This window comes from Triplophysa rosa, linkage group LG4 (genome assembly GCF_024868665.1).
Source record: "Triplophysa rosa linkage group LG4, Trosa_1v2, whole genome shotgun sequence".
Taxonomy (NCBI): Eukaryota; Metazoa; Chordata; class Actinopteri; order Cypriniformes; family Nemacheilidae; genus Triplophysa; species Triplophysa rosa.
Genome location: NC_079893.1, coordinates 17683163 through 17711080, shown reverse-complemented (window position 1 = coordinate 17711080; position 27918 = coordinate 17683163). Strand labels below are relative to the sequence as shown.

General features: G+C 35.8%; 1 protein-coding gene and 1 long non-coding RNA gene across 3 annotated transcripts in view; one reads left to right on the top strand and one right to left on the bottom strand.

The window, feature by feature from the left end:
- nlgn4xa (neuroligin 4 X-linked a) overlaps positions 1-27687 on the bottom strand; it is a 127671-nt gene extending 99984 nt beyond the window's left edge. Inside the window, exons 1-2 of the mRNA XM_057332232.1 lie at positions 27347-27687; positions 17280-18040 (exon numbers count right to left, since the gene is read on the bottom strand). Coding sequence (XP_057188215.1) covers positions 17280-17742 — 463 coding nt within the window. The 5' untranslated portion in view covers positions 17743-18040; positions 27347-27687. The remainder of the gene's footprint in view (positions 1-17279; positions 18041-27346) is intronic.
- Positions 372-2794, top strand: LOC130553332 (uncharacterized). 2 transcript variants are annotated; one of them, XR_008962847.1, is made up of 7 exons: positions 372-724; positions 1643-1697; positions 1787-1841; positions 1930-1983; positions 2072-2125; positions 2208-2262; positions 2624-2794. It is a non-coding gene; the product is annotated as an uncharacterized LOC130553332 (long non-coding RNA). The 2 variants fall into 2 exon arrangements; XR_008962846.1 differs by having other exon boundaries at positions 378-1697; positions 2624-2788.
- Positions 27688-27918: the final 231 nt, after the last annotated feature.

The window sequence follows — 27918 nt, the reverse complement described above, 5'->3', positions numbered from 1 at the left end:
GGTCAACTGGTAATTCTACAGACACAAATGTAATTTATTTTGACATTTATTGTTGTTCTCACCTAAACAACATACAACTTTGCATTTTGACAACTTAAATATAGTAAACTGTAGTAAAACTGCTAGATCCTATTACGTTTTTGAAACTTTGCCTGACATATTAAATATTAAAATAAAGTATTTACGTGTGCAACGGTTATCGATTCACTATAGCTAATACAACATACAGTATTTTAACAATTTGTAATAATTTCTGTAATATATTACAGTACGGCAGTATTTGTAATTTAAACAACAATATTGTAATTAATCTGCAATCAAATTTATAACTCTCCTTTTGGGCATATATATTTTAGTTTTGTAAGACTTCCATCATCCAATCAGAGGCTGCAAATTTAAATTTGGCGCACTTGCGTCCTAACGGCTGTGAGTGGCGGTACTAGTGCGAGCAGCAGAGCCAGAGCGGGAGTTTTCAAACTCCAGTGGATTCCTATGGTAGCCAGGTAGGCACCGCGGGAAACATCTCTGAGAACAGCAGTGAGCAGTAGCGTGCGAGTGAGTGACTGTGAAGAAATTTCTTCCGCTCCGATGGAAATATATGACATGTAGGCTACATTTAAAGCGCCAATACTTTTGAAACTGTGAGGAAAACAACGCGCCTTTAGCGCCTGCTTCACTATACTCGTCTCACCATGTCAGTCAGAGCAACCGACCGCCGGATGAGGTAAGCGTTTTATAACACATTTAAACGATTATTTTATTATTTCATGTCGTGTGCTGCACTTTTTGTCTTGAAGCTAATTGTTAGAACTCTTCTGATAAACCTGGAGGCCTAACGTTACTGTAATGTTAGCTAAGGAGTAACGTTAACGTTAGTATATATAATACAGTAATTTGTGTTCTCAAGATAAAAGTTTTTTTTTCAGAGACGTTTTTATGAACGTTTTTGGTTATAGAAATGTGTTTCCGATCCAGATAGATGATTATTACACCTGTAGGTAAAGTTACACTGCAAAAAATGACATTCTTGCTAAGTGACAACAAATCTCACCCCATTGGCAGATTTTTTTGCCTGTTTTTACCATAAACGTACTTAATTCTTATATAATTTTACATAAAACAAGACTAAGGCCCGGTTTCAAAGACAAGGCTTAGCCTTAGCCAGGATTATGCCTTAGTTAAATTAGGCTATTTAAGTTGCTTTTATTAAAATGCAACAGAAAAAACATTACTGATGTGCATCTTAAAACAAAACAATGGCACTGATATATTTAAAAAATTTCAGTTAAGACAGCTCAAAATTCATTTTAGTCTGGGACTAGTCTTAAACCTTGTCTGTGAAACCGAGCCTAAATACCTTTGGTCACTTTTCTTGTCAAGTAATTGTATATCGATTTAAGAAGTTTTAGATATTTTTAATAAAAACAAGACAAAACTGCTGCTTAGTAAGAATGGCACTTTTTGCAGTGTAGGTAAAAATGATCTAATGTTTTCCCTATACATTTTGTTTTAATTTCATAGCAATACTCTAACGTTATATCTTAATTTTCTTGTTGATGTTTTGTATGTCTATCTGTGGAACTTGTGCTTTGTATGTGTAAATGTTAATACAAACAATTTATTTTTAATATTTTATTTTCAGGTTCTAGGGATCTAATGCTTGTGATAATCTACAGCAGATGACCATGACAATCCAGGTATGGAAACAATTGGACTGTTTATAATCTAAAATCTACCTTGTACGTGTGAATGTAATACAAATTTATTTTTAATATTTTATTTTCAGGTTCTGGGGATCTAATGCTTGTGATAATCTACCGCAGGTGACCATGACAATCCAGGTATGGAAAAGATTGGACTGTTTATAATCTAAAATCTACATTGTACGTGTGAACGTAATACAATTTATTTTAAATATTTTATTTTCAGGTACTGTGAACTACTGCTTTTGCTAATCTACCGCAGGTGACCATGACAATCCAGGTATGGAAAATATTGGACTGTTTATAATCTAAAATCTACTTTGTACGTGTGAACGTAATACAATTTATTTTAAATATTTTATTTTCAGGTTCTGTGAACTACTGCTTGTGATAATCTACAGCAGATGACCATGACAATCCAGGTATGGAAAAAACTGGACTGTTTATAATCTAAAATCTACTTTGTATGTGTGAACGTAATACAATTTATTTAAATATTTTCAGGTTCTGTGGATCGACTGCTTGTGCTAATCTACCGCAGGTGACCATAACAATCCAGGTATGGAAAAGATTGGACTGTTTATAATCTAAAATCTACATTGCCAAAGACAGACAAGTAATTTGATTCCATAGGATTGCTTTGACAGTGGCAATAAATTAAATTTGATCTACACGGTATCATTTTCCTATAATATTCATTATTAATAATTTGTGTTGTCCTTGTGGGTCCACTGTGACTGTGCAAGATGTGTTACTGCAAAAGTAACTCTTGGGAGGTTTTGCTATAAGAAAGTCAACTGAATATAGTGTATAATGTACATAGAGATTTGCAGTCAGTCTAAGTATTTTGCTGCGACCGTTGATATCTGAAAAATACGTTTACCTGATGCCATCTAAAATGTATGTTTTTCTTTCTTCAGCAGATAACTTCAGGATTTATAGAAGGCATATAATGACAGTGAGCGGGACCAAAACTCTTGACAATCTAAGTCACCTATAGGTAGCATAAGTAATCTATATGACTCAAGTTGTTCAAATAATGTCTAGATGTGTAACAAATTCCTTGCATGTACAGAGCTATGTTCTGAATCTGATATACTTCGCTTGTATTCCCACTGTCAGATGAACATTTTAAAAAATAAATATTTTTGCATTTCCCCAGAATGTCTTTTTCTGTTTCATTGAAGGTACAAAATAAAGTTCTGTTTTTTAATATTGCGTATTTATTTTACATGTAAAGAATTTAACAGGAAATTATTGTAGGCCTGTGACCTGATAGATTCAAATAACTGCTAATTACTTTTAATTAACAGTATTGTAGGTTTTAAATGTAGCTACTTTTGGTGTATTTTAACAATATATATCTTTATTATAACTGGTAAATGTACAGACATTAGGTTTTTATTAGTAGTTTCTTAGTTATTATACATTTAAAATGTTTTTTAAAAGTAAATTCCTTTGTAGATTGACAGAGAAGTTTAATAAAATTACTTAAAAATTCCTAAATTTACAGAGATTACCCTGAAAAGAAGTTGCTTTTTAATGTATTTTGATATAATTGATCTGTTTTTACACAGTTTAATGAGCAATTATCAACAGTGCTATACTGTAATTTAACCAATTTTGACCGTAAAATTGGCTCTGTATTTTTACAGTTCATTTCATGTAATTTTGTGAAACAGTTCTTTTCCGTAATTTTACGGAAAATGTCTGGAAACTCTGCTGCCAGACTTTTTACCGTTTTTTTACAGATTTTTTTTTAACAGTGAGTGTCAAAGAGAAAAGGGAGAACAAACAGAAAGAGAGAGCGTGTGGGGGTGACTCTGCAGTGCACACACCCTGGACATTCATCATTGCCAGGACAGGCCGAGGAGGATAATATATTCCCTCATGTGCTGCACGGCACCGCACACATTACTCATCTTTATACAGAATGAGAGAGAGGGGGATAAATATAGAGAGACACAAAAAGAGAGAAAGAGTTGAATTCTTCATTAGACTCAACAGATATCATTTACCCACTGAAGTAACTTACTTTCTTCTATGGAACACACTATTGAGTCCAGAAATAATGTCCGAGCTGATCTTTTCTGTACAAAGATATTAAATGGTGACCAGGACTGTCCCTGTCTGCCACATAAAAGTCATGTGATTTTGAAACGAAATGAGGCTGAATACAACTAATGACAGAATTTCAATTTTGGGTGATCTATGTCTTTAAACAGTACGGAAAGACAGTTATTGACCATGCAGTGCAATAGCAATGTTCTCTTTAGATGTTCGCTGACTCTGAAACTAATTTAAATGCGATATGGGATGGGCACACAAGCTAAAACATATATCATTAATGGCAACTATATGACGACTGTCGGTCAGACTTCTGTTCCACATGAAGCCGTAGTAAATTGTGGCCGCTGGACATGAACCTTGCTTGGTATTCATGTACTGCTACTTGGTTTTAAATGTAAGCTTTTAACATCAACCTTTAATAAAGCTGTTAAAGTAATGCCGTAGGCATTCAGACGCCATGTTAACCAATTAAGACACGGCTGACAAGTGATATTCTTTCATTTGTTCATTTAAACGAAAGCTCTTTTTGTCTCTGTGCAGACTGTGTCTTAAGAGCATGATCCTTACAAACAGACTACAGAGGAAGAGAGCGGCTCTCTATTTTATATCTATACATTAAAAGAGTCTTTCTGGGTGAGTTTTAAAGGTGGCAGGAAATTGTGGAGGCTTGTGCATTGCTGTAGGGTGATTTGCAGGGGAGTCTTATGGCATAGGTAACCTCAAGGGAGCCAGGAAGAGTAATTCATCGCCACTGCAGATGTACACACAGACAGAGTGCATCGATCCTGCCCTGCTGAAAACACTGTCTTCGTCTTTTCAGCACAAGGAGCACTTGGTGGAGGTACTTGAAAGACAAGCCTGTATGCGTTTTAACTAGCTGGATGTAAAAAAATGTAATTTTACTAGTGAGGTTTACCATTCTAACCAAACATTAGGCTTCCTTCTGTTTTTATTTATTTGTATTTACATAATAACCTTTTCACCATTTTGGCACCCGCTGAGGAATATTAAAATAATATTTGATGCATGGTTTCACAGACAAGACTTAAGGGGAATGTCGGATGCAATTTAACTTTTTCAACTTTAGTTGGTGTGTATGTAGCTATTTGAGCATAAATAACATCTGCAACGTTACAATGCTCAAAGGTCACAGCAAAGGGAGATATTTTTAACTAAAAATAACTTGGCCTGAAATATCTTGCACACCAGTAATGTTTTTTTTCTAAGGCATTTTTTTAAGTGACTTAAATATCCTAATTTAACTAAGGCACAGTCCTGACTTAAGCTAAGCCTTGTCTGTAAAAATCAGGCCATTAAGATTTTTCCTTAAGGTCCTGTGTATGAAATTAGTGTCATAGCATCTAGCAACGGCTAACTCCACTCCTCCCTTTCGAAGCACTATGGTGGCTGACACAGAACTAAGATGTCGACACATTTTTGCTTCCTTGGTGAAGGAGATAAAGTATTTACGAAACATACTTCGTAGAGCAGTTTGTCCATTTAGGGCTACTGTAAACAACATGGTGAATTCCATCGTCAGCTGTACTGCAAAATGGCAGCGCCCTTGCTGCAAAACCTATACAAAGGCATCCTTTGTTCTTTTAAAGGGTCACACTAATCTGGTTTACTATATCATTTTTTGATTGAAATGGAAACCTATTTAATAAATAATGTTAACTTGACCACTTTAAAATAAGTAGTAACTTAGGCGGAGTAAAATTTTATGTTATTCAACTAGATGTTGTACTCAGATTCCTACATTACCTCTGGGCAAAACTAGACATACATGGTAACTTTAGAAAGCTTAGAACCTTCATACCAGTTTGCATTTGTTTACAAGAAAGAACTGAGAAGGTTAAAGGAGTTTGCTATGAATCTCAACTGAGTTACCCAGCTAAATAAAGCACTCATGATTACCCTCTACTATGGTATCAGAAGGAAATAAAGCAAAATCGAGTATAACATGCGTAAACAGCAGCAATCGATGATGATGCGCATCACTCATAGATCATGACACCTGACTACCTCAGCAACTCCACAAACCACAGTGTGAATCCACTCTGGTAATTTATCAGACATGTCATGAAGACACGACCACATCCTGTACCAAACATAAATCCATTTAATTATCATATACGTGGAGATCACAGACCTGTGCTGGCTTGAGAACTATAGTGTACTCCACTCCTTTCATTTATACAACCCTACCCTTTCATTGCCTAATAATGCATTGTGTCTTACAAAATGTCACTTGTCTAAGTGTAATGGCCTGCAAAGCAGCAAGCCATTAATATTACATTGTGAGCAGTTTCTATACCCCAGCATTTTACACAAGTTACAAATGAACAGATTTTCACTGTCAAAACAAAACAGGTTAGTGCTCATGCTTCGCAGGGCAATGAAGGTAAAAAAATAACCAAACAGAGAAAAAAAATATGGCGAAACATGACTGTTCAATAATTTCTTTGAGGAGCAGAGAATAATAGCATGCAGCGTTTTAGTCGACCATCTTTCATTTTGCAGCACTGGGAGAAGGTACGAGAACTGTTATTTAGGCGATGCTCTTGAATTTTCTTCAGAGGCAAATGTTTGCCTTTCCACACAGTACTTCAATTATGTGCTTGGAATCCTCAAAAAGGAAAGAGGTGTCAAAAAGGGTTCCGCGAGGTGCTTTGTGGTGGTATGCTTCAATGGCCAAAAAGGGTAAAATTAAAATTAAAAAAATGTTAAGAGTTAATTAAAGGGAAAAGATGCTAGGTTTCGCTTTCATGCACAAGTATCAGGCTGGTCTCTCAGGTTTTTTTGTCTCTAGGAAGAATGGAGAAAACATAAAAAATACCTTTATTATCGCCACCCTCATTTTTGGTGAAATCATCGCCTTTGACTGTGTGGGCTCCTACTGTCAACAACAGGGGAAAAGTAAAGAGGATAAAGGAGGTACATACTTTAAAACATCAGCTCACACAAATATTTTTTTTTTATAGAAATTGAAGTGGAATATACATAAACAGCTAACATACATTAGTTATTAGGACAGAAGAATGAAGGTCAAAGTATTTGTTTATAACTTTATCTATGCACACAATAGTAGAAGTCCAATTATACAAATATTTTATTACATACTATATAAATAGTAGTTTTTTTTTTGTAAAGTTTGAATAAAGTGCCAACACTACAAGATTAACTAAATGAATTAAATCTTGCATGAGGATTCCGGTGTTTCTGTAAATGACCTTGGCTCATTAAAAATACAACACTGTGTGTTAACATTGGCTCCCGCTGAGAGAGCATGCGGGGTCCAATATACGCTCAGTTAACAAAGGATTGTGGGATGTCAAGCTGTACAAACAAAAGCAAGTTGTGTGTTAATCACTAGAGTGTGAACAACACACCCACCATGGTGGGCCATAGCACTTCACTACATGGATTATAAAATCTGACTGTAGAAACATTTGTTGAAACATTTTAACCAAGAAATGGTTAAAAGCCTAATTAACATACTTTTCTGATCTTGCTTTACTACATATTTCACAGCATGCATAGACTCTCCCAGAGTCTGTGGTATTTATGCTCTGTTTGTTTCTTGTTTCAACTTCATCACTGATCTTGACAATAAATACATAAATAAAATAAAAATAGCCTTAGTAGCTTTAATAATGTGGTAGCACTTTATTTTACAGTCCTTACTCTAGGTACTGTAATGCTTTTTGAATAACTGATTATAGTTGGCACTGTACCAGTCCTAAACATAACCTAACCCTTACAAAGTACAATACTATGATACAGCTTTTTGATTATGAATTTCAGCAAACTCTGAACTTTTACTCAGTACTTTTTGAGTAATGGCTAATTCTGTCACCCTCCCATACAGACTTGTATTATGTGCTGCTCTGTTACAATGGTGCACTTTTACTGTTTTCTTGGCCATTGGTCTCCATGACCTCAAACTAATGCCGCCTCTCTTTGTCTTCTTGCTTTCTTAGTAAGTTTAAAGTACAGTACAACCTCTTCTTACACCCCCTATTGCTATTTTATACTCTTATATTTATGTATTTGTGTCATGTCTATCATAAGAAAATTGTCTTTTTGCTGATAAAAAGTAAACTGAACTAATGACTTGTGTAGGGATAATGGCTTGTGCCTTTACTAAAGGGTCTGACTGCCTTAAATAAGATGGAAAATTGCTCTCATTTGTGCATAATCATAAAATGCTGGGAAATGGCAGATTTTACTCAAAGCCTAAGGACTTTACATCTGTATTATATTCCTGGTGGCTCAATAATTTAAATGTAGGCTTACTGTCTTTTAAGGTTAGATTTCAAGGCTAAATATGAATGTGATTGACTTGAAAGAGAAATGACTATGAGCCATCCCAAATAATCAGCCTATAATGTCAATAAAAAAGTAGGCAATAGTTTTGCTAATAATTAAACTTCTAAAAAGTAATACATGATTAAAATTTCACCAGAAATGCTTGTTTTCAGTCCTGACTTGATTATACATAAAAACACAATGCTTGATAAAAAAATATAAAAGATAATCCATTAGCCTAATCTTCAGAATATTTTTTTTTATATGAGCAAAATATTACAGCCAATATCTATAGAAACAGTGTCATGTCCTAGACATCTTTATATGTCCTGTTTATATTTAAGGAGTCTTAAATTGACATTTATGAACTTTCAAATTTAGCTAAATTCTACATTCTAAATTTATAGCAGTAACAAAAACACATTTTACAATGTTTTTTTTCCAACAATGATTTTGTCTGGAACTTTTCCAGGTTCAGCATCTTTCTGGCAGTTTTCAGATTTTGCATCTCATCCTTTCTCAGTGTGTATTAACAGATTTGACCAGGTTTTGCACCAGTGTTGTACCAGAAGATAGCTTGTACTTTGATGTTTAAATTTTATTTTGGTAGCTGTGGTGTATGGACATAGAAAATTATCTAAGCCTCTTTTTAAAGTCAATTTTTAATGATTTTTATTTTAATGAGTTTTATTTGATGTTTTGCTTTTGGCATGAAACAGTTTTCTATTTCAACTTTATTTATATCCCCACAGGGCAATTAGTATAAATAGTAGAAACAAGACATTGGCCTTACATGATTAAAACGATCATACTACATATAATACAACAGTATAATATATTTTGTTTTTATTAACATAATGGCCCAGTTTCACAGACAAGACTTAAGGCTAGTCTCAGACTAAAAGGATTGTGTGACCTGTCTTAACTGAATATAACTTGCCTTTGCCCATATAATTGTTATAACTGTTAATTGGAAATTATATCAATGAACTATTTGGAATTAAATCACCGCATAGCCTATATGGGACACATTTGAAAATATAAGGTATGTATGTAAGTTTTGTTCTCTTCAGATGAAGGTGTTGTCAGTAGTAGGAAGTACACGACAAGAAAGAGCTCTTCATTGGCTGTCATTTTGTTGCATCACACCTCGATTTCACTTTAAGTGTGGACATTGTGCATCGATGGACCGAGGGGGCATTGCGCAATCATGTTTGCATGTGTGTACATTTGTGGTTTACTCTGTGCATGTGATCGTATCTATGAACACATGGGCCCCATGTGTTGTGTCGCTCAACAGGAACATTTGCTCTCTATGGTTGACCGACCCCACAGACACTTACTCCATCTTTCCACACATTTGACTTGGTATCTGTCAGAAGAAGGACATTCACTGCCCTACACATTGCTGGGTAATCGCTTGGACATGTTCCACCCCTTATGACGCAGTTTTGTGCTCTCAGACAAAGTTGGGGCACCAAGGTTCCTTTCACAGATACCTTACACATCAATCTCTTGTGCACAGCCAGAATGGACTCTGAAGAAGAGAAGCATACACTTTCTTCTCCAGCGGCACTGAACAGAATAAAAAAAAAGAACCACATAGGTTTCCCATCAGCTCAAACTCCTATTTATCATTAATCAAACAAAGGTAGTTCCACACTTATGACACCATTGGTTGAACAAGGAATTGACACATAGTGCAGTGTCAAAACATGTTTTTTTTAAAATGTCTAATTTATCTGTCTATAAATGGCTAACAAATAGACTTTATAATTCAAACAATAAAAAACAGATTAATTGCTGTGGTAACAGTTTAACATTTACTGAACAGAAATACAAATATAAATAAATAATCCAAGGTGCTCAGCAAATTACCCAAAGGTACTCTGACTAGTGTAGCTTCAAGTACAAAAACTATTCCAGAACTGTTTATTATCTACCCAAGAGAGTTTTAGCATTTAGTTAGTAACTAAATGTTATGGATACACTGGCTTATACAGATTGCTTGCACAAAATTACCTAAAAATATGTTATTGATGCCAAGACTGAGAAGAATTTTATTCACAAGTTGACAAGAACAGCTATGACTGCTAAATGTTTGCCCCTTCCCATAAGAAAATAAAAATCACAAATGAAATGTTGTTTCTCTTAGACAACAACAAGAATACATGGAAATCAATCTTTGGCACAAAGTTTAGGAGAAACATCTAACACAAAGGACATATTTTCGAACTGTAAATGATAATTCTTTTAAAGGATGAATTCCCAGAACATAATAACTGTTCTTGAACAGTTTAAATTCCCAAAGCCATAAAACATAAATAGCTCTAGGTACATTTTTGGTATGTTATCAATTAAATGCTAGATTTTACAATCCATTTTTATTTATTTAGTTATTGCTTATCTTGTTTTGCTACACTGCTGCATCACAGGGGGTGAATATAATTAACATCAATATGAAATTAGAATAGCCAGCTGTATATTTCAAAAGGTTGGCCTACTCTGAAAAAAAGATCTGCCTCTAAAGTACATTGGGGTGTCTAATATATGAGCAAAAATTCTGGAACGAAGGATTTTGGTTAAAAAAAAACAAAGAACAGTTATTACGTGAGCAGACTTTGCATTAGGGTAACCACAAATGTCCTGCATGGTGTCCTGACAATTTACTAAACATTTATGCCCGGTTTCACAGACAAGGTTTAAGACTAGTCCTAGACTAAAATGAAAGTTTGAGCTGTCTTAATTGAAAAAATAATTGCCCTGACATATCATAAGATATGTCATTGCCATTGTTTTGGCTCAAGGTGCACACCAGTAATATTTTTAATAAAGGCATTTTAATAAAAGCGACTAAAGGCATAACCTAAAGGCATAGTCCTGGTTTAAGATAAACCTTGTCTGTGAAACCGGGTTAATGTTTAGTTCAGATTAAGCATTCAATTTAGAATTAGAATTTAATGTGCAGATTTTTAGCTGTTCTGTATTTTCACATATTGCTGTGTTTTCAAAAAATACTGTTAGCTCCCGCCTCTTCTATTATTTATGGTTCACAATAAGATGACATGACAGTTTTTTTTTTCTTTCCACTTCCACTTACAATCAAGAAATATTTCAGCAGTTCTGCCTCTAAAATTCATAGAGCTTGGGACAAAATTATAAGGTTGGTTCCCAGCCCCTAGCACCCAGCAGTGAGAGATGCCGGATATTAGAAATGTGATGGGTGTGCTATGAAGTAATGATGATGGAGTCTCTTTTGAGTAGGCTGTTACCTCTTCACCTTCTAGCATTAGACACACTTTTAATGTGGCTGTCTTTCTAGTCAAACGAGCAATTGTTTTTGTGGCAGCTCCCTTATAGGGCAGAAGTAGTGTGATGTGAAAGATGGAGGATGCCGTAGCACTGATTTCATTCTACTGATTTAAACATATTTTTTTAATTTTTTAAATGTTAATCTGTTTGGATTAATTTGTTTAAAATAAATTGTGCACAGATTATGTGGGAATGAACAATATTTCATGTATTACCCACAATTCCACAGCGAAATAGGGCCTTATACAGCACACACTTAATTGTAAAATGTAGAATTATATTTCTTGCTTTTCCAGTGTTTTAAATATCTTGTTTTATTCTTAGACAAATATGTGTTGTGTGTTCAAATTCAATAAAAATTCAAGTAGATAAATTCTGCTGTAATAGTGTTAGGCATGTTTGTTCTTAAAGGTATAGTTCTCTCAAAAAAAATAATTCTGTCATCATTTACTCACCCTCAGATTATTCAAAACCTGTAGACATGTCTTTGTTCTGCTGAACACACAGGAAGATATCTGGAAGATTGCCAAATCTCACCCCCATTGACTCCCATAGTATTTATTTTCCCTACTATGGCAGTAAATGGTGGGTGAGATCTTCCAAAAACAAAGAGATTAAGGGGCGATTCACATTTCGTGTCTAAAACCACGTGGAAAATGCAAGCCGCAGTGCTTTCTCTAGTCAAATGACCTGTGGTGTGCGCGTGGCACTCTGAAAAGTTTAACTATTTCCATCTCGATGCAGCGCCGACCACGTTGCTCGCCTATTTGCCTGCCGCGCGTCTTCATGTATGGAACAAGCTAAGGGTGAGTAAATGATGACAGAATTTTCATTTTTGGATGAAGTTTCCTTTAAGTTAATTGCATTGAAAATGAATGAAAACAGATGTACAGCTATTGTTATTCCACTTGTTATGTTGAAAAGTAGGTGGGCAACTTAAATGGAAAATCACAGGGATACCCTGTACCTGCCACTATATTAAGTGCAAAAGAAGAAAGAAAAAATTTGGCTGAATCTGTACTTTTAGGATGAAAATGAAGCACATCAATTCGTTTTTTATATCATTACATGATGTTCATTAATAATTCAACCGCAAGAATATGAGGAACAAAGTCACACTAGCTTTGAACACATTTTTCAGCTGAGCATCAAAGGACATGTCATTACCCAAAAGTCAATACTGTCCACACAGTCCTAATAAGTTTCACACAAAACACATTAACTGGGAGAAATAGCCAATTATTCCTACTGGTCATTGGCAGTGACAAATTAAAAGTCATGATATAAGGATGTACAGAATGAGGACTTAGGTTAGGATAAAAGCATCTGCCAAATGCATAAATGTAAATGTAATGTACGTTATTGTTACGAAACGTGATGTAATTCATGAAAAACTAAACAACAAATTTCAACATCAATCACAACTCATGTTGTTTGTATTACCAATACAAACTAATACATTGAGTGGTCACGTTCTTGTTGCTAGGGGGCTACTAAAACACACTGAGAAATATTTGTGGAATCAGTTTGAGATGACATGCTTTGTGACAAGTCACATTAGCTATTAGGAAATGGTTACACTGTGGCCGTAAAGTGCAACAATACACCCTAGGTGGCTCTGTCATTTAAACAATGCTCAATTTGGTATTAAGGTGCCTAATGTGTGGGAAGAAAATAGTCTCTTCACAATTTAAACACCATCAGCCGCCTGAGCCGGCAGGATGGATCCATGGATTTATTCTGTTTACACCAATTTCTGACCCTGCCTGTCTGTACTGAATGTCGCAGCAGAAACAGAGATTGGCGAGCCTGTTCTCAGCATAGCATTGATTTATTGTTTTTAACTGACAGGTGTCAGTTCAATCTGGTGTGTTCTGTAGCCCAGACAGGTTCAAAATGTTGTGCAGAGATGCTTTTCTGCATACCACTGTTGCACTGCATAATTCAGTTGGTGTCTCATCCTGTCAGCTGGCCATTCTCCTATGACCCCTCTTTCGAATGAAGCTATTTCACCCACAGAACTGCTAGCCTACCCTATTTTCTGGAAACTGTTATGTCGAAAAAAGTCTCAAAGATCAACGGTCATGGATGTATAAAGTATTTAGACACCTTTGAACATATATACAAATATTGCTGCATAAGAGGAACAATAAATAAATAAAATAAAAAAATCATGCTAACTTTTTCAGAACAGCTTTTAACCTTTGGACTCAAGGTTACGTTTTTTTAAGTTTCACATGGAAAGTCAGTTTTGGTGTGTGTGCGTGTGCGCGTGTGCGTGTGCCTGTGTGTGCGTGTGTGTGCACGTGTGTGCGTGTGTGTGTGCGTTTGTGTTCATGTTTGTATATCCCGGTGGGGACCTAAACCTGAATACACACCAACACATGGGGACTTGTGTCACCGTGGGGACCAAAATTGAGGTCCCCAGGGGCAAAAAAGCTAATAAATTGTACAGAACAATATTTTTTACAAATCTAAAAATGCAAAAAGTGTTCTATGATCTTTAGGTTTAGGGATAGGGTTAGGGATAGGGGATAGAATATACAGTTTGTACAGTATAAAAACATTACGCCTATGGACTGTCCCCACGGGGATAGTCAACCAAAGCCTGTGTGTGTGTATGTGTGTGTGTGTGTGTGTGTGTGTGTGTGTGTGTGTGTGTGTGTGTGTGTGTGTGTGTGGGTGTGTGTGTGTGTGTGTGTGTGTGTGTGTGTGTGTGTGTGTGCGTGTGTGTGTGTGTGTGTGTGTGTGTGTGTGTGTGTGTGCGTGTGTGCGTGTGTTTTTAAGCATATGGCACTCAGAATGATATTTTGTTATATAATGCCCATACATTCACACATTTTAAGTGTGGCTGAAATTTCCAAATAAATCCCACAGTTTAGAAATGTGCCAAATATATTTAATGTATTGTGTAGCATAACTATTTAAATTGATTAAAAAAAACTTTAAATCAGATGCATAACATTATCAAGTTCATTTAATGCCATTTGCTGAGCTGTACATCAAATCAGAATTTTATTTTTAATCTTTCTTTCACCATTATCTACCTGTAAGGTCATTCAATTCTATTACATCAACTTCACAACAAGTGTTTGTTATTGCAAGAGTAATTCATTGTTTTAAACACACATCTGGGTCAACCAGCAGTTCCACTCCACCACAAACTATAGGACAGTTATTGACTTCACTGAGGCAGAAGTGAAGCCCTGTGCCAACCTCAAGTGGCAGATCAATGACTGGTAACTAAATGATGAAATGTAAAACAGCTTGGAGGGACTTTTTTAAATTCGCTTTGTGAGCAGACCAGAACATACGAACTGAACTAATCAGAAGCATATGGATCAGCAAATAATCTGTCAGTTATTTGCCTTATTTACGTTTATTCCCAATATAATACCTATATGTTTATTTGCTAAATAATGTTAACAATTCATGTTTCTTTATTGTGTTATCATGTCTTTTTGTACACCAACCGTAACTGTGATGCACAACAAGGTACAACTGATTCTAAGTGTTGACACAGCGTAAGACTTTCTTATATCCATGGAACACAAAAATAAAAATAAAGTAATGCAGGTTTGAGACAACTGGTTAACCGCTATTAATTTTTTAAATAAAAATGGATGTTCTATACCTATCCATATCTAAATTTTTCTGCATTTTTTTCCTATATCAATTAAGTTTGAAAAACAAAGGTCAAACAATGGTTTAATCATTTTTATGGAACCAACATGATTTTTTGCTGTTACAGTAATTGTTTTGTGCTTTATAATTATTTTATTTTTACATGTATTTCAAAAGCAAAATGTAAATGCTGTTTGTGGGAACAGGGTGCGGACATGCCTTGTTATTGAGGCATGTTGTCACTAGGTCACTTGTGTAAACTACATTTTCCCATGAATTATTGGTGAAAATGTTTAATAGCTTTAAGTTATGTGCCTACATAGAGAGAAAGTAGAGGGGAAAACAAGAGCAAGAGTAAGTAAGAGTTACGATAATAGACCACTGCACAGTAGGGAAATAATTCATTGATATGTGACAGTTTCCTGCTTTGCACACTACATATCTATAACAAGACTGGATTTTTAGACAGTATGTTAAAGAAGTCTATCCATTAACATGTAGACACTGTAAAAAAAAGGAAACAAGAGCTGATTTGTCACGACTGCCTCCTTTGAATCTCTTTCTTGAATGGGCTTTTTGAATAGTCCAATGGTAATGAAAGTGACTAGCTTTCCCAATTAAAGAATGGAGGGGAGCCTGCATTGTCTCTTCACCCAGACCGTCCCTTCAGGCTGAGCCATTCATTGTGATTAATTCACAGAAAAACAGGATGCCACCTCCATAGCCTTCCCTTGTAACTGTTTCGGGAGATAAAGCCAACTCCGTCACTAACAGACAAAGGGAATTTATCCTTCACTAACCTTTCTTTTCTGAGCCAACTGAAGATCAGGAACAGTTGATCCCAGTATTCCATGCTAACATTGAATTTCATGCATTTGCTTTTGATTTGGTCTTTGCACTAAAGGACTTTTTATCAGTGATCCTGCTTCAGGAGAAACACAACTGCAGAGAAAGTCCCTCTTTGAGTCAAAAATGGCAGGATGTTCCCATATTACACAAGATTTTGAAAAGGGCATTTCGGAGAGCTGAAGCATGATGGGCGGCTGGATTCTGAAAACTAACAGGGGATGACCATCTTCAGTGGGCCACAAAACTGGACTGAATATTAAATTCACAAGAGGGAATTTTTAAGGCAAACTGGGCTTTCAGAATATTTTGACATTTTTTACTGCATGTTGAAGCATGACTTGGAAAATAATAAATATTTGTATTTATTCAGCAGCAGCAGAATATTTTGCAAGTCAAGGTCTGTGGGGCACATAGTGGCTTCCACTCAAGTATTTCCATATGACCCCTTTAAATTAATTTCAATAATGATTTAGCTCAGTACATTATGTCAAAACTTGACGACAATTCTATTTAAATGCAATTCTATTTACCAGTAGTCATATTCCTAAATAATGCTGGAGACATATAGTTTATTTCCCTTCCCATCAATTACTGTAATTCACGGAAATGCTGAAAATAAAATTTCTGTCAATTATGTCATAATGAGACATTTCTAACAGAACTATATCTGTTATTATATGCATTTGGATTTTCAATTGTGAGTTAATTCCTTTTCTCTCATATTCAAACTGTCAGTCAAAAGCCCAAGCTAAATTTAATACACTGTCATTCAATTTAAGATGAGACAAACAATCAAACCAATGACGACTCACAGCACATCTCAAAAATTTTATGCCATTAAAACCATTCTTCCTTTCGATTGAGACTTAGTAAAATGAACACATTTTACGAAATGTACCTAAAAAAATTGAAATGTTAATTATTTAACTAAAATAAAAAAAATAAGAAGCTAAAGTCAGACTAAAATCATTTCCAAAAGAGAATCAACCCCTAAAAATACTCAATGAATCTGCATGAAAACAAAGAACTGTCTCCTATTGTATTTTTTGCATGTAATTATGACAATATTTATAATATTAGTGTTCTAACTGAAATGAGGAAACTTACCAACAAAAAGAGGCTAAATATGTTTTCAGTCTAGTGCAACAATATCATGCTTGGAGCAACCAGGCAAAAATCCATAGGGAAATCTGAATTTACTGGAAAGATATCTGATCCTTTTATGTTGGTGCTAACTCAAACCGATTTTGCCGCTGTAAGCAAGGCAAAATGATCTCAGAAACCTACCAAACAATAAACAAATAAGCAAACCAATAAACAAATAAAATGATGATGAAACTTGTCAAATTTAATACATAAAGGACATACAGTACATTACAATATAGTTTCTGAGAAAAGAAGAACACTTACCGTCCTCTGTGGGTACATAAATGTTTAGATACAGACAGTCTTCACTTTGATCTTGTACGTAGGTAACAACAGTATCCAAGTTGGCCGTGAACCATACGGGTAGCATATCATTGAGTAAAAACCTGTCTTCCAGAAACTGAGGACAAACAGGGGCAAACTGTGTGGCATTTCGAATCCCTGGCCAGGACATGGGAGGCTCAGGGGGCTGAAACCTTCTCTCCCCTGTGGGTGGAAGGGCATAAGGAATCCCCAGATATTGTTCCACAGGCCCAAGAATCTCATTGGGTAGAGCTGTTTTTAAGCCTCTCAGCTTGCCGTAGTTTGTTGTGACAATAGGGTGCTGTTGTGCCCATGCTTTAGACACCCATGCAGCTGCAAGCACAATCCATGTAAAAAGGCGTAGAGTAGCCAGCGAATGAATCATGCTGAGAGGTATCCATGTGGTTCCTCCGAGCCGTGACATGGTCCAGCTGCGGTTGGCAGAGATGGTTGAATTCACAGTATGTACTCCTTCTCCCGCAGCCAAGGTGAAACCCTGCCCTCAGGCTGTAATGAAAATATGATAAACAACAGACCCACCAATCAGCTCAACAATCATGGCATTGACACATGCCATGAGTGCGATTCTGGATCTCGGCTGTGTTCTTGTGTTGTTTGTAAGTCCTATCCTTTTTTTATGAGTAGCAGAACGTGGTTCTTTCCCTTAAGCTGTCCACTGGTTTAACTATTTCCCACTTTCAATTCCTCCTTTATGTGCCTGCCTGCAGAAAAGAAAACATGGCCTGTATAAATTCACAATTGTTATCATGGGCAAAACAGAGCAATATTACTTTATTGTAATTAACGTGTGAACTTTGCAATGTGGATTGGAGGTTATCACAGTAACCTTGCACTGTAAGACGGAAACATATTGAGAAAATAAAGGATAGCACTCAGACATCATTATATAGTCTAGATTCAAACAAAAATGAAAAATGAACTGGTACTTTGTACAGTATGTGATTATCATGATATTCACAATATCAGTGATCTAACTGCAATGGGGTACCTTACCAACATAAATAGGCCAAATACATTATTTTTACTCTAGTGCAACAATATCCTGCTGGCAAAAACCAGGCAAAATGCCTGAGAAATTCAGAATTTATTGTAAAGTACTAATTTTATATCGGATATCAGATATGGAACCATATTGAGAAAATAAATGATAACACTCAGAAATCATTATTTACTCAAGATTCAAACACGGGCTATTTTGAAATATGATTCTACATTCACATTGTCTGGTCCATGATTTTACAAGTGGTTAGGTAAATTGATAGTCTCAAATAACTGCATAGTGTACACACAAAATGCAGTATATCCATTTATGAGGTTAGTTTAACTGAATGAGGACGCTCAGAACGTTTATTGATCTATTGGCCTGGAAACTGTCTATCCACTGTATGTCTGAAATAGGCTCTTTGATTTGGCAGTTAGGTTTAGAGCAACAGTGGAGTCCACTGTATACATTCACTATTCATTTAATGAATAAAATGACCATAGGCTTTGAACAGTTTTCATTCTCTCTGAATTCATCACGTCACTGATTGCTGAGTCATCTCTAGTCATCTAGAATAGATCTGTCCATTAACCTTGACTGCGTCTGTTACATTACAATTTTGAGAATTTAAAAATAGGCAACCTGTCACATAATTATGGAAAAAGAAATAAACGTTGACGGTTAAAGCATGTCCAGAAATCTTTCCAGCAAATTCTCTGGAATAAATAAAAACATTCAACTGAAATTTTCTTTAGAGACATATATACCGGAGTAGACATGAATACAAATTCGCCTCAAATTTTAATATATGTTAATAGTCAAACGAAATGTCTGCATCACACATATTGTCTGAACAAATGATCATCTTTCCACCTGAATGAGCAAACAGAAGAACCACTCAAAGCTGAGAACAAATTATACACAAGAAATTCTACCCTTAGTGAGAATGTGAATAATGAATGCTCCATGCATTTCATCCACGAAAGGGAAGGGAGTGGGTGTGAAAACGAAAAGGGTTTAAGATGATATTCATGTAATCCCCACTTGGTGCTTTCGATACTCTTGAAGTTTAATCACACAAAAGCATTGCTCCGATTTGTTGAAATTCATAAACAGTTAATCATACGCACTGATCATGCACGCGTCTCAAATTAGTGAACTGGACTTGTGGAGCCTCTGGAGGGTAACTTAATGACCTGAGTCCAGAGTAAATCTAATAGCTATGAACTCGCTCGTTCTCTCTGATCTCTCCATTAATAGCTCTGTCAGCGACAGCAGATCGGGGAAGCATCCTCCAAGCACTGGTTTTAGATCTGTACCTCTTATTCAACGTCTAACAGAAATCATACAAGGACATTAACAAAATACATGGTTTTGCCAACAGCTGTGAATATTGTGACCTCCACAAATGTCACAGCCAGCACACTGCTAGACTGCATTAAACCTATCAGTTTTCTTAGATCTACATATAGCGAAATGTTCAAAATCCTTCTAAATAATCTTTTAAAATTCAACAAATGATTGGATAGCTTTTCAGTTCATAATATCACAGAATCAATTTCAGCAGAGATCAGATGGTAGATAGTAAGTCTGTGGAAAGCTAATCGTGCAAACAAAGCAGTGAAGATATAACACTGACTCAATGAGCCAGTGACATTAGCTGAAATTGCTGTTGAACAATGCTAAATTACAAAAGGATTGGTGTTATCACCACTTCATAACAAAATGCTAGAAGACATGGAAAGTATTTAAAGCACCTACAGTCACAAGAGGAGAGCATTGTTTCCTACACTCAGCAATACAGAAACACCCCTTCGTCCAAGAACTGACTGGAAACATTATTCTGATAAATATTTACTGGGGTTTAGAAGCATGTTAAAGGTGATATTCATCTAAGACTGCATCTAATGAAGGAGTAGACTTTAATAAGACTCGAGTCCCTGCACACATGACACACTTTAAAATAACGTTATTGTTGGTCTGAGAAATACCCATCTCCTTACACCCTAGGGTTTTAAGTCCTTTCTTTTTTTAAATTAAAACCATTATTTATCCCAGATATCAAGGCCTGTGCTTTGTTGTTTACTCTGTATTTCTGCATGCTGAAACAAAGCCATTGCAAAGTCATTAAGAGAACTTGTCCACCAAAAATAAACATGATTTAAACGTGAAAAAGACAGCTCCATCCATCAAAAAACCTCCCAGAGATTTAACAGGTAGTGGTTTTTAGGTGGCAAGCTAACATTAGCTCTCTATCACTTTGTGCGTGATCATCAGACATCACGAAATTGGGATGGGCACTTCAGAATCTCTCTCACGTACATCTTTGTCCTCTGAGGCAGATGGGCCTGAATGTCTGGCAGGCAATTTAATTTCCAATGCAGAAAAGAAAACTATGCAACATCCACCAGCTTCCATGTGCACTGTGTCTGGTGCTTGGCTAGACCAGCCCAGAGGGATTTGTTCAGTAGCTTCATGCCAATATTGCTACATGTTTAAGCAATGTTTAACTTTAATTGGGTCTTGATATGAGTTTTCTATATAATTATATTATTAATGGAGTTTTTGCCCCCCAAAAAACTTTTCCTAGACTTTTTTAATCCTTTCAGAAAAACATCTGATTTGTGTTTTTCCGTTTAGAAGCTATACAGTATTACATAAACTTTATTACATTTCTTCAATCATGCAAATCACATACTTGTTTTTTAGCCTGTCATTTGATCTTTTAATATACAGTACGACTCACTTCATCACTTCTCTGATCGGAACAGCGCTGTTTTTTTTTTTTTGGCTTACTTTATGTTGCATATCACATGTCTTTTTGAAAGATTTTTCTCATTCATTACTGTCTCAAGCAACGACAGCGCAGCTTCAAAGAGACACGAGCCAATAGCGCTTGAGTGTGAGCTCTGTCAGAGCATTTCATTGGTTGAATTTACTGAATGAACACGCCTTTCACTGAACGAACGAGTCAATTGAGTCAAAATGAGACTGCTACATGTCGTTCATGGTCTAATATTCTTTGTGTTACAACAATGCATATCCAGTAGTTACTCAACTTTTCTGAAAAATAAAGGTAATGACCAGTTTAATTTAATTCCAAGGTAAAGTAAATTATGTCGAAACAGTTCAATCTTTTTATGGAACATTTAATTACACCAATTAAATGAGTTAATCCAGATAGATTTTAGTAGACTAATATAATGTAGATTTCGTCGATTAAAATAGACTAAAACTATGATAAATTGGGATGACAAAAACTAAATTGCATTTTAGTCAAAAGACTATGACTAAAACTAAATCAAAATTTGCTGTCAAAATTGTCACTGATCTTAATGATAATTTCAGTTAAGCCTTAAAATGTTAAAATTCTTGATTAAGTTGTATGTGCAACAAAATAATTGAAATTGTTAATATTTTGAAAATAAATGTTATTTGACTTTCAGTTTCATTTTTTAATTTTGTTCAAAATACCGAGATGTGTATCGTATCGTGAACCCAGCACCGAGATACACTGAAAAAAAGGGTTTCATTCAACCAATTAAAATATTTTAGGGTAAGGGTTCACATCTAAATTTTATAACTTGAGCCAACTTAAAATATATACCTTTTCTTTATTATTTTTCATTGGCTTAAGTTATAAAATATAGATGTGAATTCTTACCCTAATTTTTTTTAATTGGTTGAATGAAACCCCTTTTTCAGTGTATGTAGAATCCTGAGCTGAGTGTATCATTACACCCCTTACATATGCATGAAAAGTATTTCAAAAATACATTTTATTATTAAGCAAGTGTCCTACATACTATTCTAACTTCAAATTTAAGCTGCACCATTTAAAAGATTGATAAAAACTACCTTAAACACTGAAAAATAGAGTTTATTGCTTGTCCCCAGTCTCTAACACAACACTTATAATCAGGGCCGGACTTAGGAGGGTGGGGGCCCCTGGGCTTGAGTTGTTTTCGGGCCCCGTACTATTTAAAATCATGTGTTTGTTAGCATTAGTAAATGTTTTTTCTCTCCAATGACTAACAATAACACGTGTTCATTGGTTTACACGTTTATAATGCTTGTTTTGACAGTGGGAGCCACAAGTGGTGCGTTTATAGCGTGTAGGAAGTTTCAAACATACTTAAATGTAAAATCCAATCAACATTAATAATCAACATTATTAGTCCCCTTGATATTGTATAGTTTTTGACATAATCATACAGCCCTACCATTATGTATTTTAAAATTAAATTTATTGATCCATAATAAGAAAACTACTAAAAAGGAACAAATGTGTGTGTTCTCCCTGTATTTCTCGAGGATGTTGAGAGATTATACGTCTTGGATCTAAAATTTGAGAACACCTGCATTAACATGAAACCAACAATGAGCAATACAGTTGTCAGCATTTATTAATCTTGTTTATTGTTAGTTAATGCCAAATACAATTGTTCATGTTAGTTCAGGTGCATGTTTTTAAAAATATTAGTAAATACTGAAAATAAAGATTAACAAATGCAGACATGTAATCTAATGCTTAACTAATGTTAACAAATGCAACGGTGTAAAGTGTTAAAAATATATTAGTATTCTATTGCAATTCCATCAGTAAAGCATATGACAGATCTATGAGTTTGAAATGCACATTAAAATTGTATTCATATAATGAGATGAAACGTCTTATTATGGCTTAAATAGTTTCATAATAATGAGATGGGTCCATAGTTTTGTAAAGTCTAGTTAACTGAGGTTGTGCAGGGCAAATAGGGCACCCCTCTGTTATAAATCGTTTTAATTACTTTATGACTAACATAACATCATTTTAATGTCAAATTCTTAAATGTAAATCTAAGAGACAGTTTAATGCAGCTCACAGGCCATGAATCCATGAATGGTATATCTGCAAGGTATCATCTTAATTTAGCATTTACATTTTGCCAGAGATCTCAACGTCAGAAATGAAATAACTATCTAAACGCAGTTTGTCCCTTCACGCGTCCCGTAGTTCGGTTGTTTTAACTTTGTTTATTAGTTAGCAGAATGTTTTCATTTTTTATTTACATGGATGGATTTAACAGTGTTTGCGTATTATTTACAAGAACCGCTTATGGCCACAGAACGGGAAATATTAGAAATAAACTCTATATTACCTGTTTTTATTCAGAGATGTCTGCAGAACACAACACTTTTCATAACACGTTTTTTGTAAAAGCAAAGAAAGTGTAACAACAACAACAGCTAGTAGACTCTACTGCATCTACCTGTCGATGAAACAATCTGTCGTCTTCAGTGAGCGGACACAGACTGTGAGGCGCGAGCGTCAAATGGAAAACGCGGAGTGGAATCATATAGCGGTGTAATAAGAGAAAGTTTTTCGCGGGGATGTGAATCCTCTCTACTCTACTTCGGCTACCGTTCAACTTCGCCTACCAAAGGCGGGCGCCAGCCACGTCGGTCCGCGAGTTTCAAAGGAGAAATAACTGAAATAAAACCGGAGGGTGGCGGCCTGGCGGGAGATGGTGACAGGTATGCTCTGGATTCTCTGCCTAAAGATCAAGGTGTGGTGCCATGGGTGTAAAGAATCATTATTTCCTAAATGCTGTTCTTTCGCGTTCTTGTCTCTCAGTTTTTGGTTTTCTTTAAGCGCGGCACTGCGATTGCGCTTGTCAGCCATTAGAACAAGCGTCTTAATGAGCAGACAGGTTTCAACTGCGGTAAACGTAACGGATAGAATCCACATATGACCAATCAGGAAACGCCAACATGACTGACGGAACGATTAGCCAATTAAACGACATCGTTCCTTACATAAGGCAGTGCTATTGAACATTGGTAGGCCAATGCACAAAGTTTAAATGAAAAATAAAATGACTGGCATATAACTAAACAAATCAAATTAACGACAGCAGGCGGGCCCCCTGAAGGGCGGGGCCCCTGGGCTGGAGCCCAGTCAAGGCCAATGGTAAGTCCGGCCTTGTCTTAAGAAAACATTTGATAAAACTGAAATGTACCACATAACCATATATGATAAAATTAATTTTTTATTCTTACTTTTGGACTCCATATATCATCTTGCTCAAATAAAATATTAAAATATTAAAAATATAAAATATATATATTATATTATATAATAACATATTATATAAGTATACTATATATATATATATATATAATATCTTGGATAAAAAAACACATTTTAGTCGTGTCCACAAGTTTTCACTCAGTCCTGTTACCCTAACCCATTCCCCCCTCTGAAAAACTGGGGAATTTCCATAAATCTGTTTTTCAACAGGAAGTTGCATCATTTGGATATTTTGAAGGCCATGGGAAGAGCAAGGTGTCTCTTATTTATTATTATATATTTGATGATATTGTAATGAGAACTGGGGGCGCCATTTTGAAAATACTGTAGATAGATAGATATAGAATAGAATAGATGTCAATTGTTTAGTGTAAAAATGCACATATTTGGTAAACCAATTTGTACTATTAGCATATATTTGCTAATTTTATGCTACAACCTCAGTCCTGTTACTTTCAGTCCTTTTACTCATAGTGCATCCATCTTCCACTTATAAACCTTCTGAAAATAAAATTAAGTACTCGAAATGGACCAATACTCATTTTGAATAGTTAAGTATGTGTGTTATTAGATTCTGTTTTGAAAAAAGTAAAAAAAGGAAGTTTAATTTTGAAGAGTTTCAACAAGGAAAAGGCACCCATTTGGTGGAATGGCTCAAGATTGACAGGGTCTGGTGAAACGTGCTAATATATAACAATTTTTTAATTTGTCCTTAAACCAGCCCGAAAATCCCAAAATGCAATTCAGTCAGGTACCTTTGTAAATGCATTATTACACATTTTGTGTTATATTATAAGTGTAATAATGTGTATTAGAATTTTACAAATTCGGCATATCTCATCAAATAACACTCCCAATTCACACCAAAATATGTAAAATATGTACACATCATATTTTAGATTACCTGAACGTGTGTTTGGGTAGCACTTCATGTGTTATTTTTAATCCCTGGTCAAATTTTCTCTAAAACACAAACTGGTATTTGGGCCTATTTCAAATCACGGATAAGAGGTTTTGTTAAAATTGTTCATTGGAAATTTACCACATAAATACATCTCGTGTCGTGAGAGAGTATAACAACCACACAAAGTTTGAGATGAGACTAAGGGGACTAAAAGGAGAGAAAATAGCATTTACTGCCTGTGTGGTATCCAAAGATGACGCATTTCAATTAAGGTTCTGGGTCTTGCTTTGCATTTTAATTATAATAAATGATATGCTTGACAGAGGCTGTAACAGTTGCACAAGACAGACACATTGCAAAGATGACAGAATTGATTCTGTCAAAGCGATGGACAAAAAAGCAAAGAAAAAAGCATAGAAGCCAAAGTGACCTTTCAGTGAACTTCGGATAAACGTGGTGTGATTCTGCAGCAAATGCGCTATGACTTATTCAACACGGCGCCTGGGCAAGCAAATCGGTTGGAATTTGTTTTTTTTTCAACTATATTCACTCCCTCCATCTTTCTGGCAGTAGACTGAGTAAGGACAAGAACTCCAGGGAGCAAAGAGAGAAAGAGATCGCAGAACTGATAAAATCGAACCCCATATCTAAACTGCAGTGATCCAGTTTAATGTTTAAAAAAAGAGCATATTTTGTTATATCCCTAATTCTGGTGACCTCTCAAATGCAGCTCTGTCATTAGTTATATTTGTGCATTGGCACAGATAAAATTAATAACAATTAAATACCACAGCAAACATGTTTTTGTCTTTTGTCTGCCCAACACTATCTTAATGTTATGATCGGTGCAGGGCGACTAAAACCTGCAATGAAGTTTTAAATTATTTATTTTCAGAAATTTGACAGTGATATAGCTGGACATCTGCCAGAGACTGTACAGTACAAAGACAAAACTATCGTTTTGAAATTGTGCCTTTTAAAAACACGTAACTCAGAGCATGAACAGACTTGCTCATGTTGCCGCCTATTCTGAGAGAAATGAAGGTTAAAATGTAACACAGAACGAATGTTCGAGAGACGGACCCATTTCCCCACCTCATACCATCGGTTCCAAAAACGAGGAGATGTCCACAGTACCACCTTGTGGCTCACCGCTGTACTAACTTGTGATGGAGAATGGTCCATGTGATGAAAGTCCGGACTCTTTTCAGGAGAACAACCAAAAATATAGCAAGGCAAGTGAGAACGTACAAAACAGATCTTATATCTGAAGACACTTTGAAAGTTTTGGCCACGGACTGTTAATTTATGTTATAGCTATTGAATTACATTTCTGAAACCCTGGGCCAACGAATTAATGACTCTCGAAAAATAACATCTCGAAAGATTTACTGCTGCCAGATCTGTAGGAGACGAGTGTTACGCATATGGATACGCACCGCAGATAACAGTAGGACGATAAGAAAACAAACACACAACATCTCTTATAGTTCACATAGAGAGATTGCCAATATAACAAAGCTTCGATTAGCCACAGGTAAGTAATGATACATAAAACACTTCTGCCACACGAATTCCCTGTCAACAAAGCCCTTGCCACTATCTACTGTCTCCAACTGCGTACATGTATTTATATGACTCGTGAAAGATTACCGACTCTTTCATGCTGTGTATTTGCGCCTCTAAATGTTTCTAGTGATACTAATAGGGCATATTATAACGTTTTGGTTAAGCATATTAATCATTTCAATGTAAAAAAAATGTATGGCAATGATTTATTTCCAAAATAAAATATTGTAAACAGGTTGTATGATATACGATTTTAATGCAAATCAGCACATATGCTCTGAGCGTATTAAATGCTAAATTTAAAATCTTTGCGTCGTCCGTTAGATGAAGCTGCGCTTTCAGTGCGAGGGAGAGAAAAAATCCTGGGTGCCAGCTGAAAATACGCACGTACGCGACACCAGCCCAACAGTAGCTACAACTCTGTATAGGCACAAAATAGAAATACTTTGACTTCAATGACTGCTCGCCTGTCTTACCTTTGCGGTATCTGCATTGTACGGCTTCGGTCCTGCCGCCCCGACTTTCCGAGGTACGGTCAGAATGTATGGGCAATTCGAGGGGGGAATAAAACTCCGTTCTACCCCTTTTAGAATCCAACAAGATCCTGCCGTCCGATAGAGAGGTGGCACACAGGGGGCTGCTCAGTGGAGACACAACATTTTTGATGGAAATGTTCCATATAGATGAAGGTAATGCAAGGAAATCACTGCGGAAGAACAGTAAATTGTAGAGAATATGATTGTCTCCATAGAAAGAGAAAGAGGCAGCACGGACTGCTGACAAAAAAGAGATTAAAGAGAGAGAGACCGATGCTGTACCAATCCCCCCCCCCCCCCCCCCCCCCTCTCTCTCTCTCTCTCTCTCTCTCTCTCTCTCTCTCTATCCAGTTGCTATTGGACTGCGCTGAATGAAATTTACAGTGCCTACAACCAATATATTGCCGCGTTCACTCTATCACACTCTAAACAGTTGCTATTACCTTTCTAATTGCAGAGTGTTTGTGGTTGTTTTTTAGATACATGTACTGTGGATACAATACATACATACA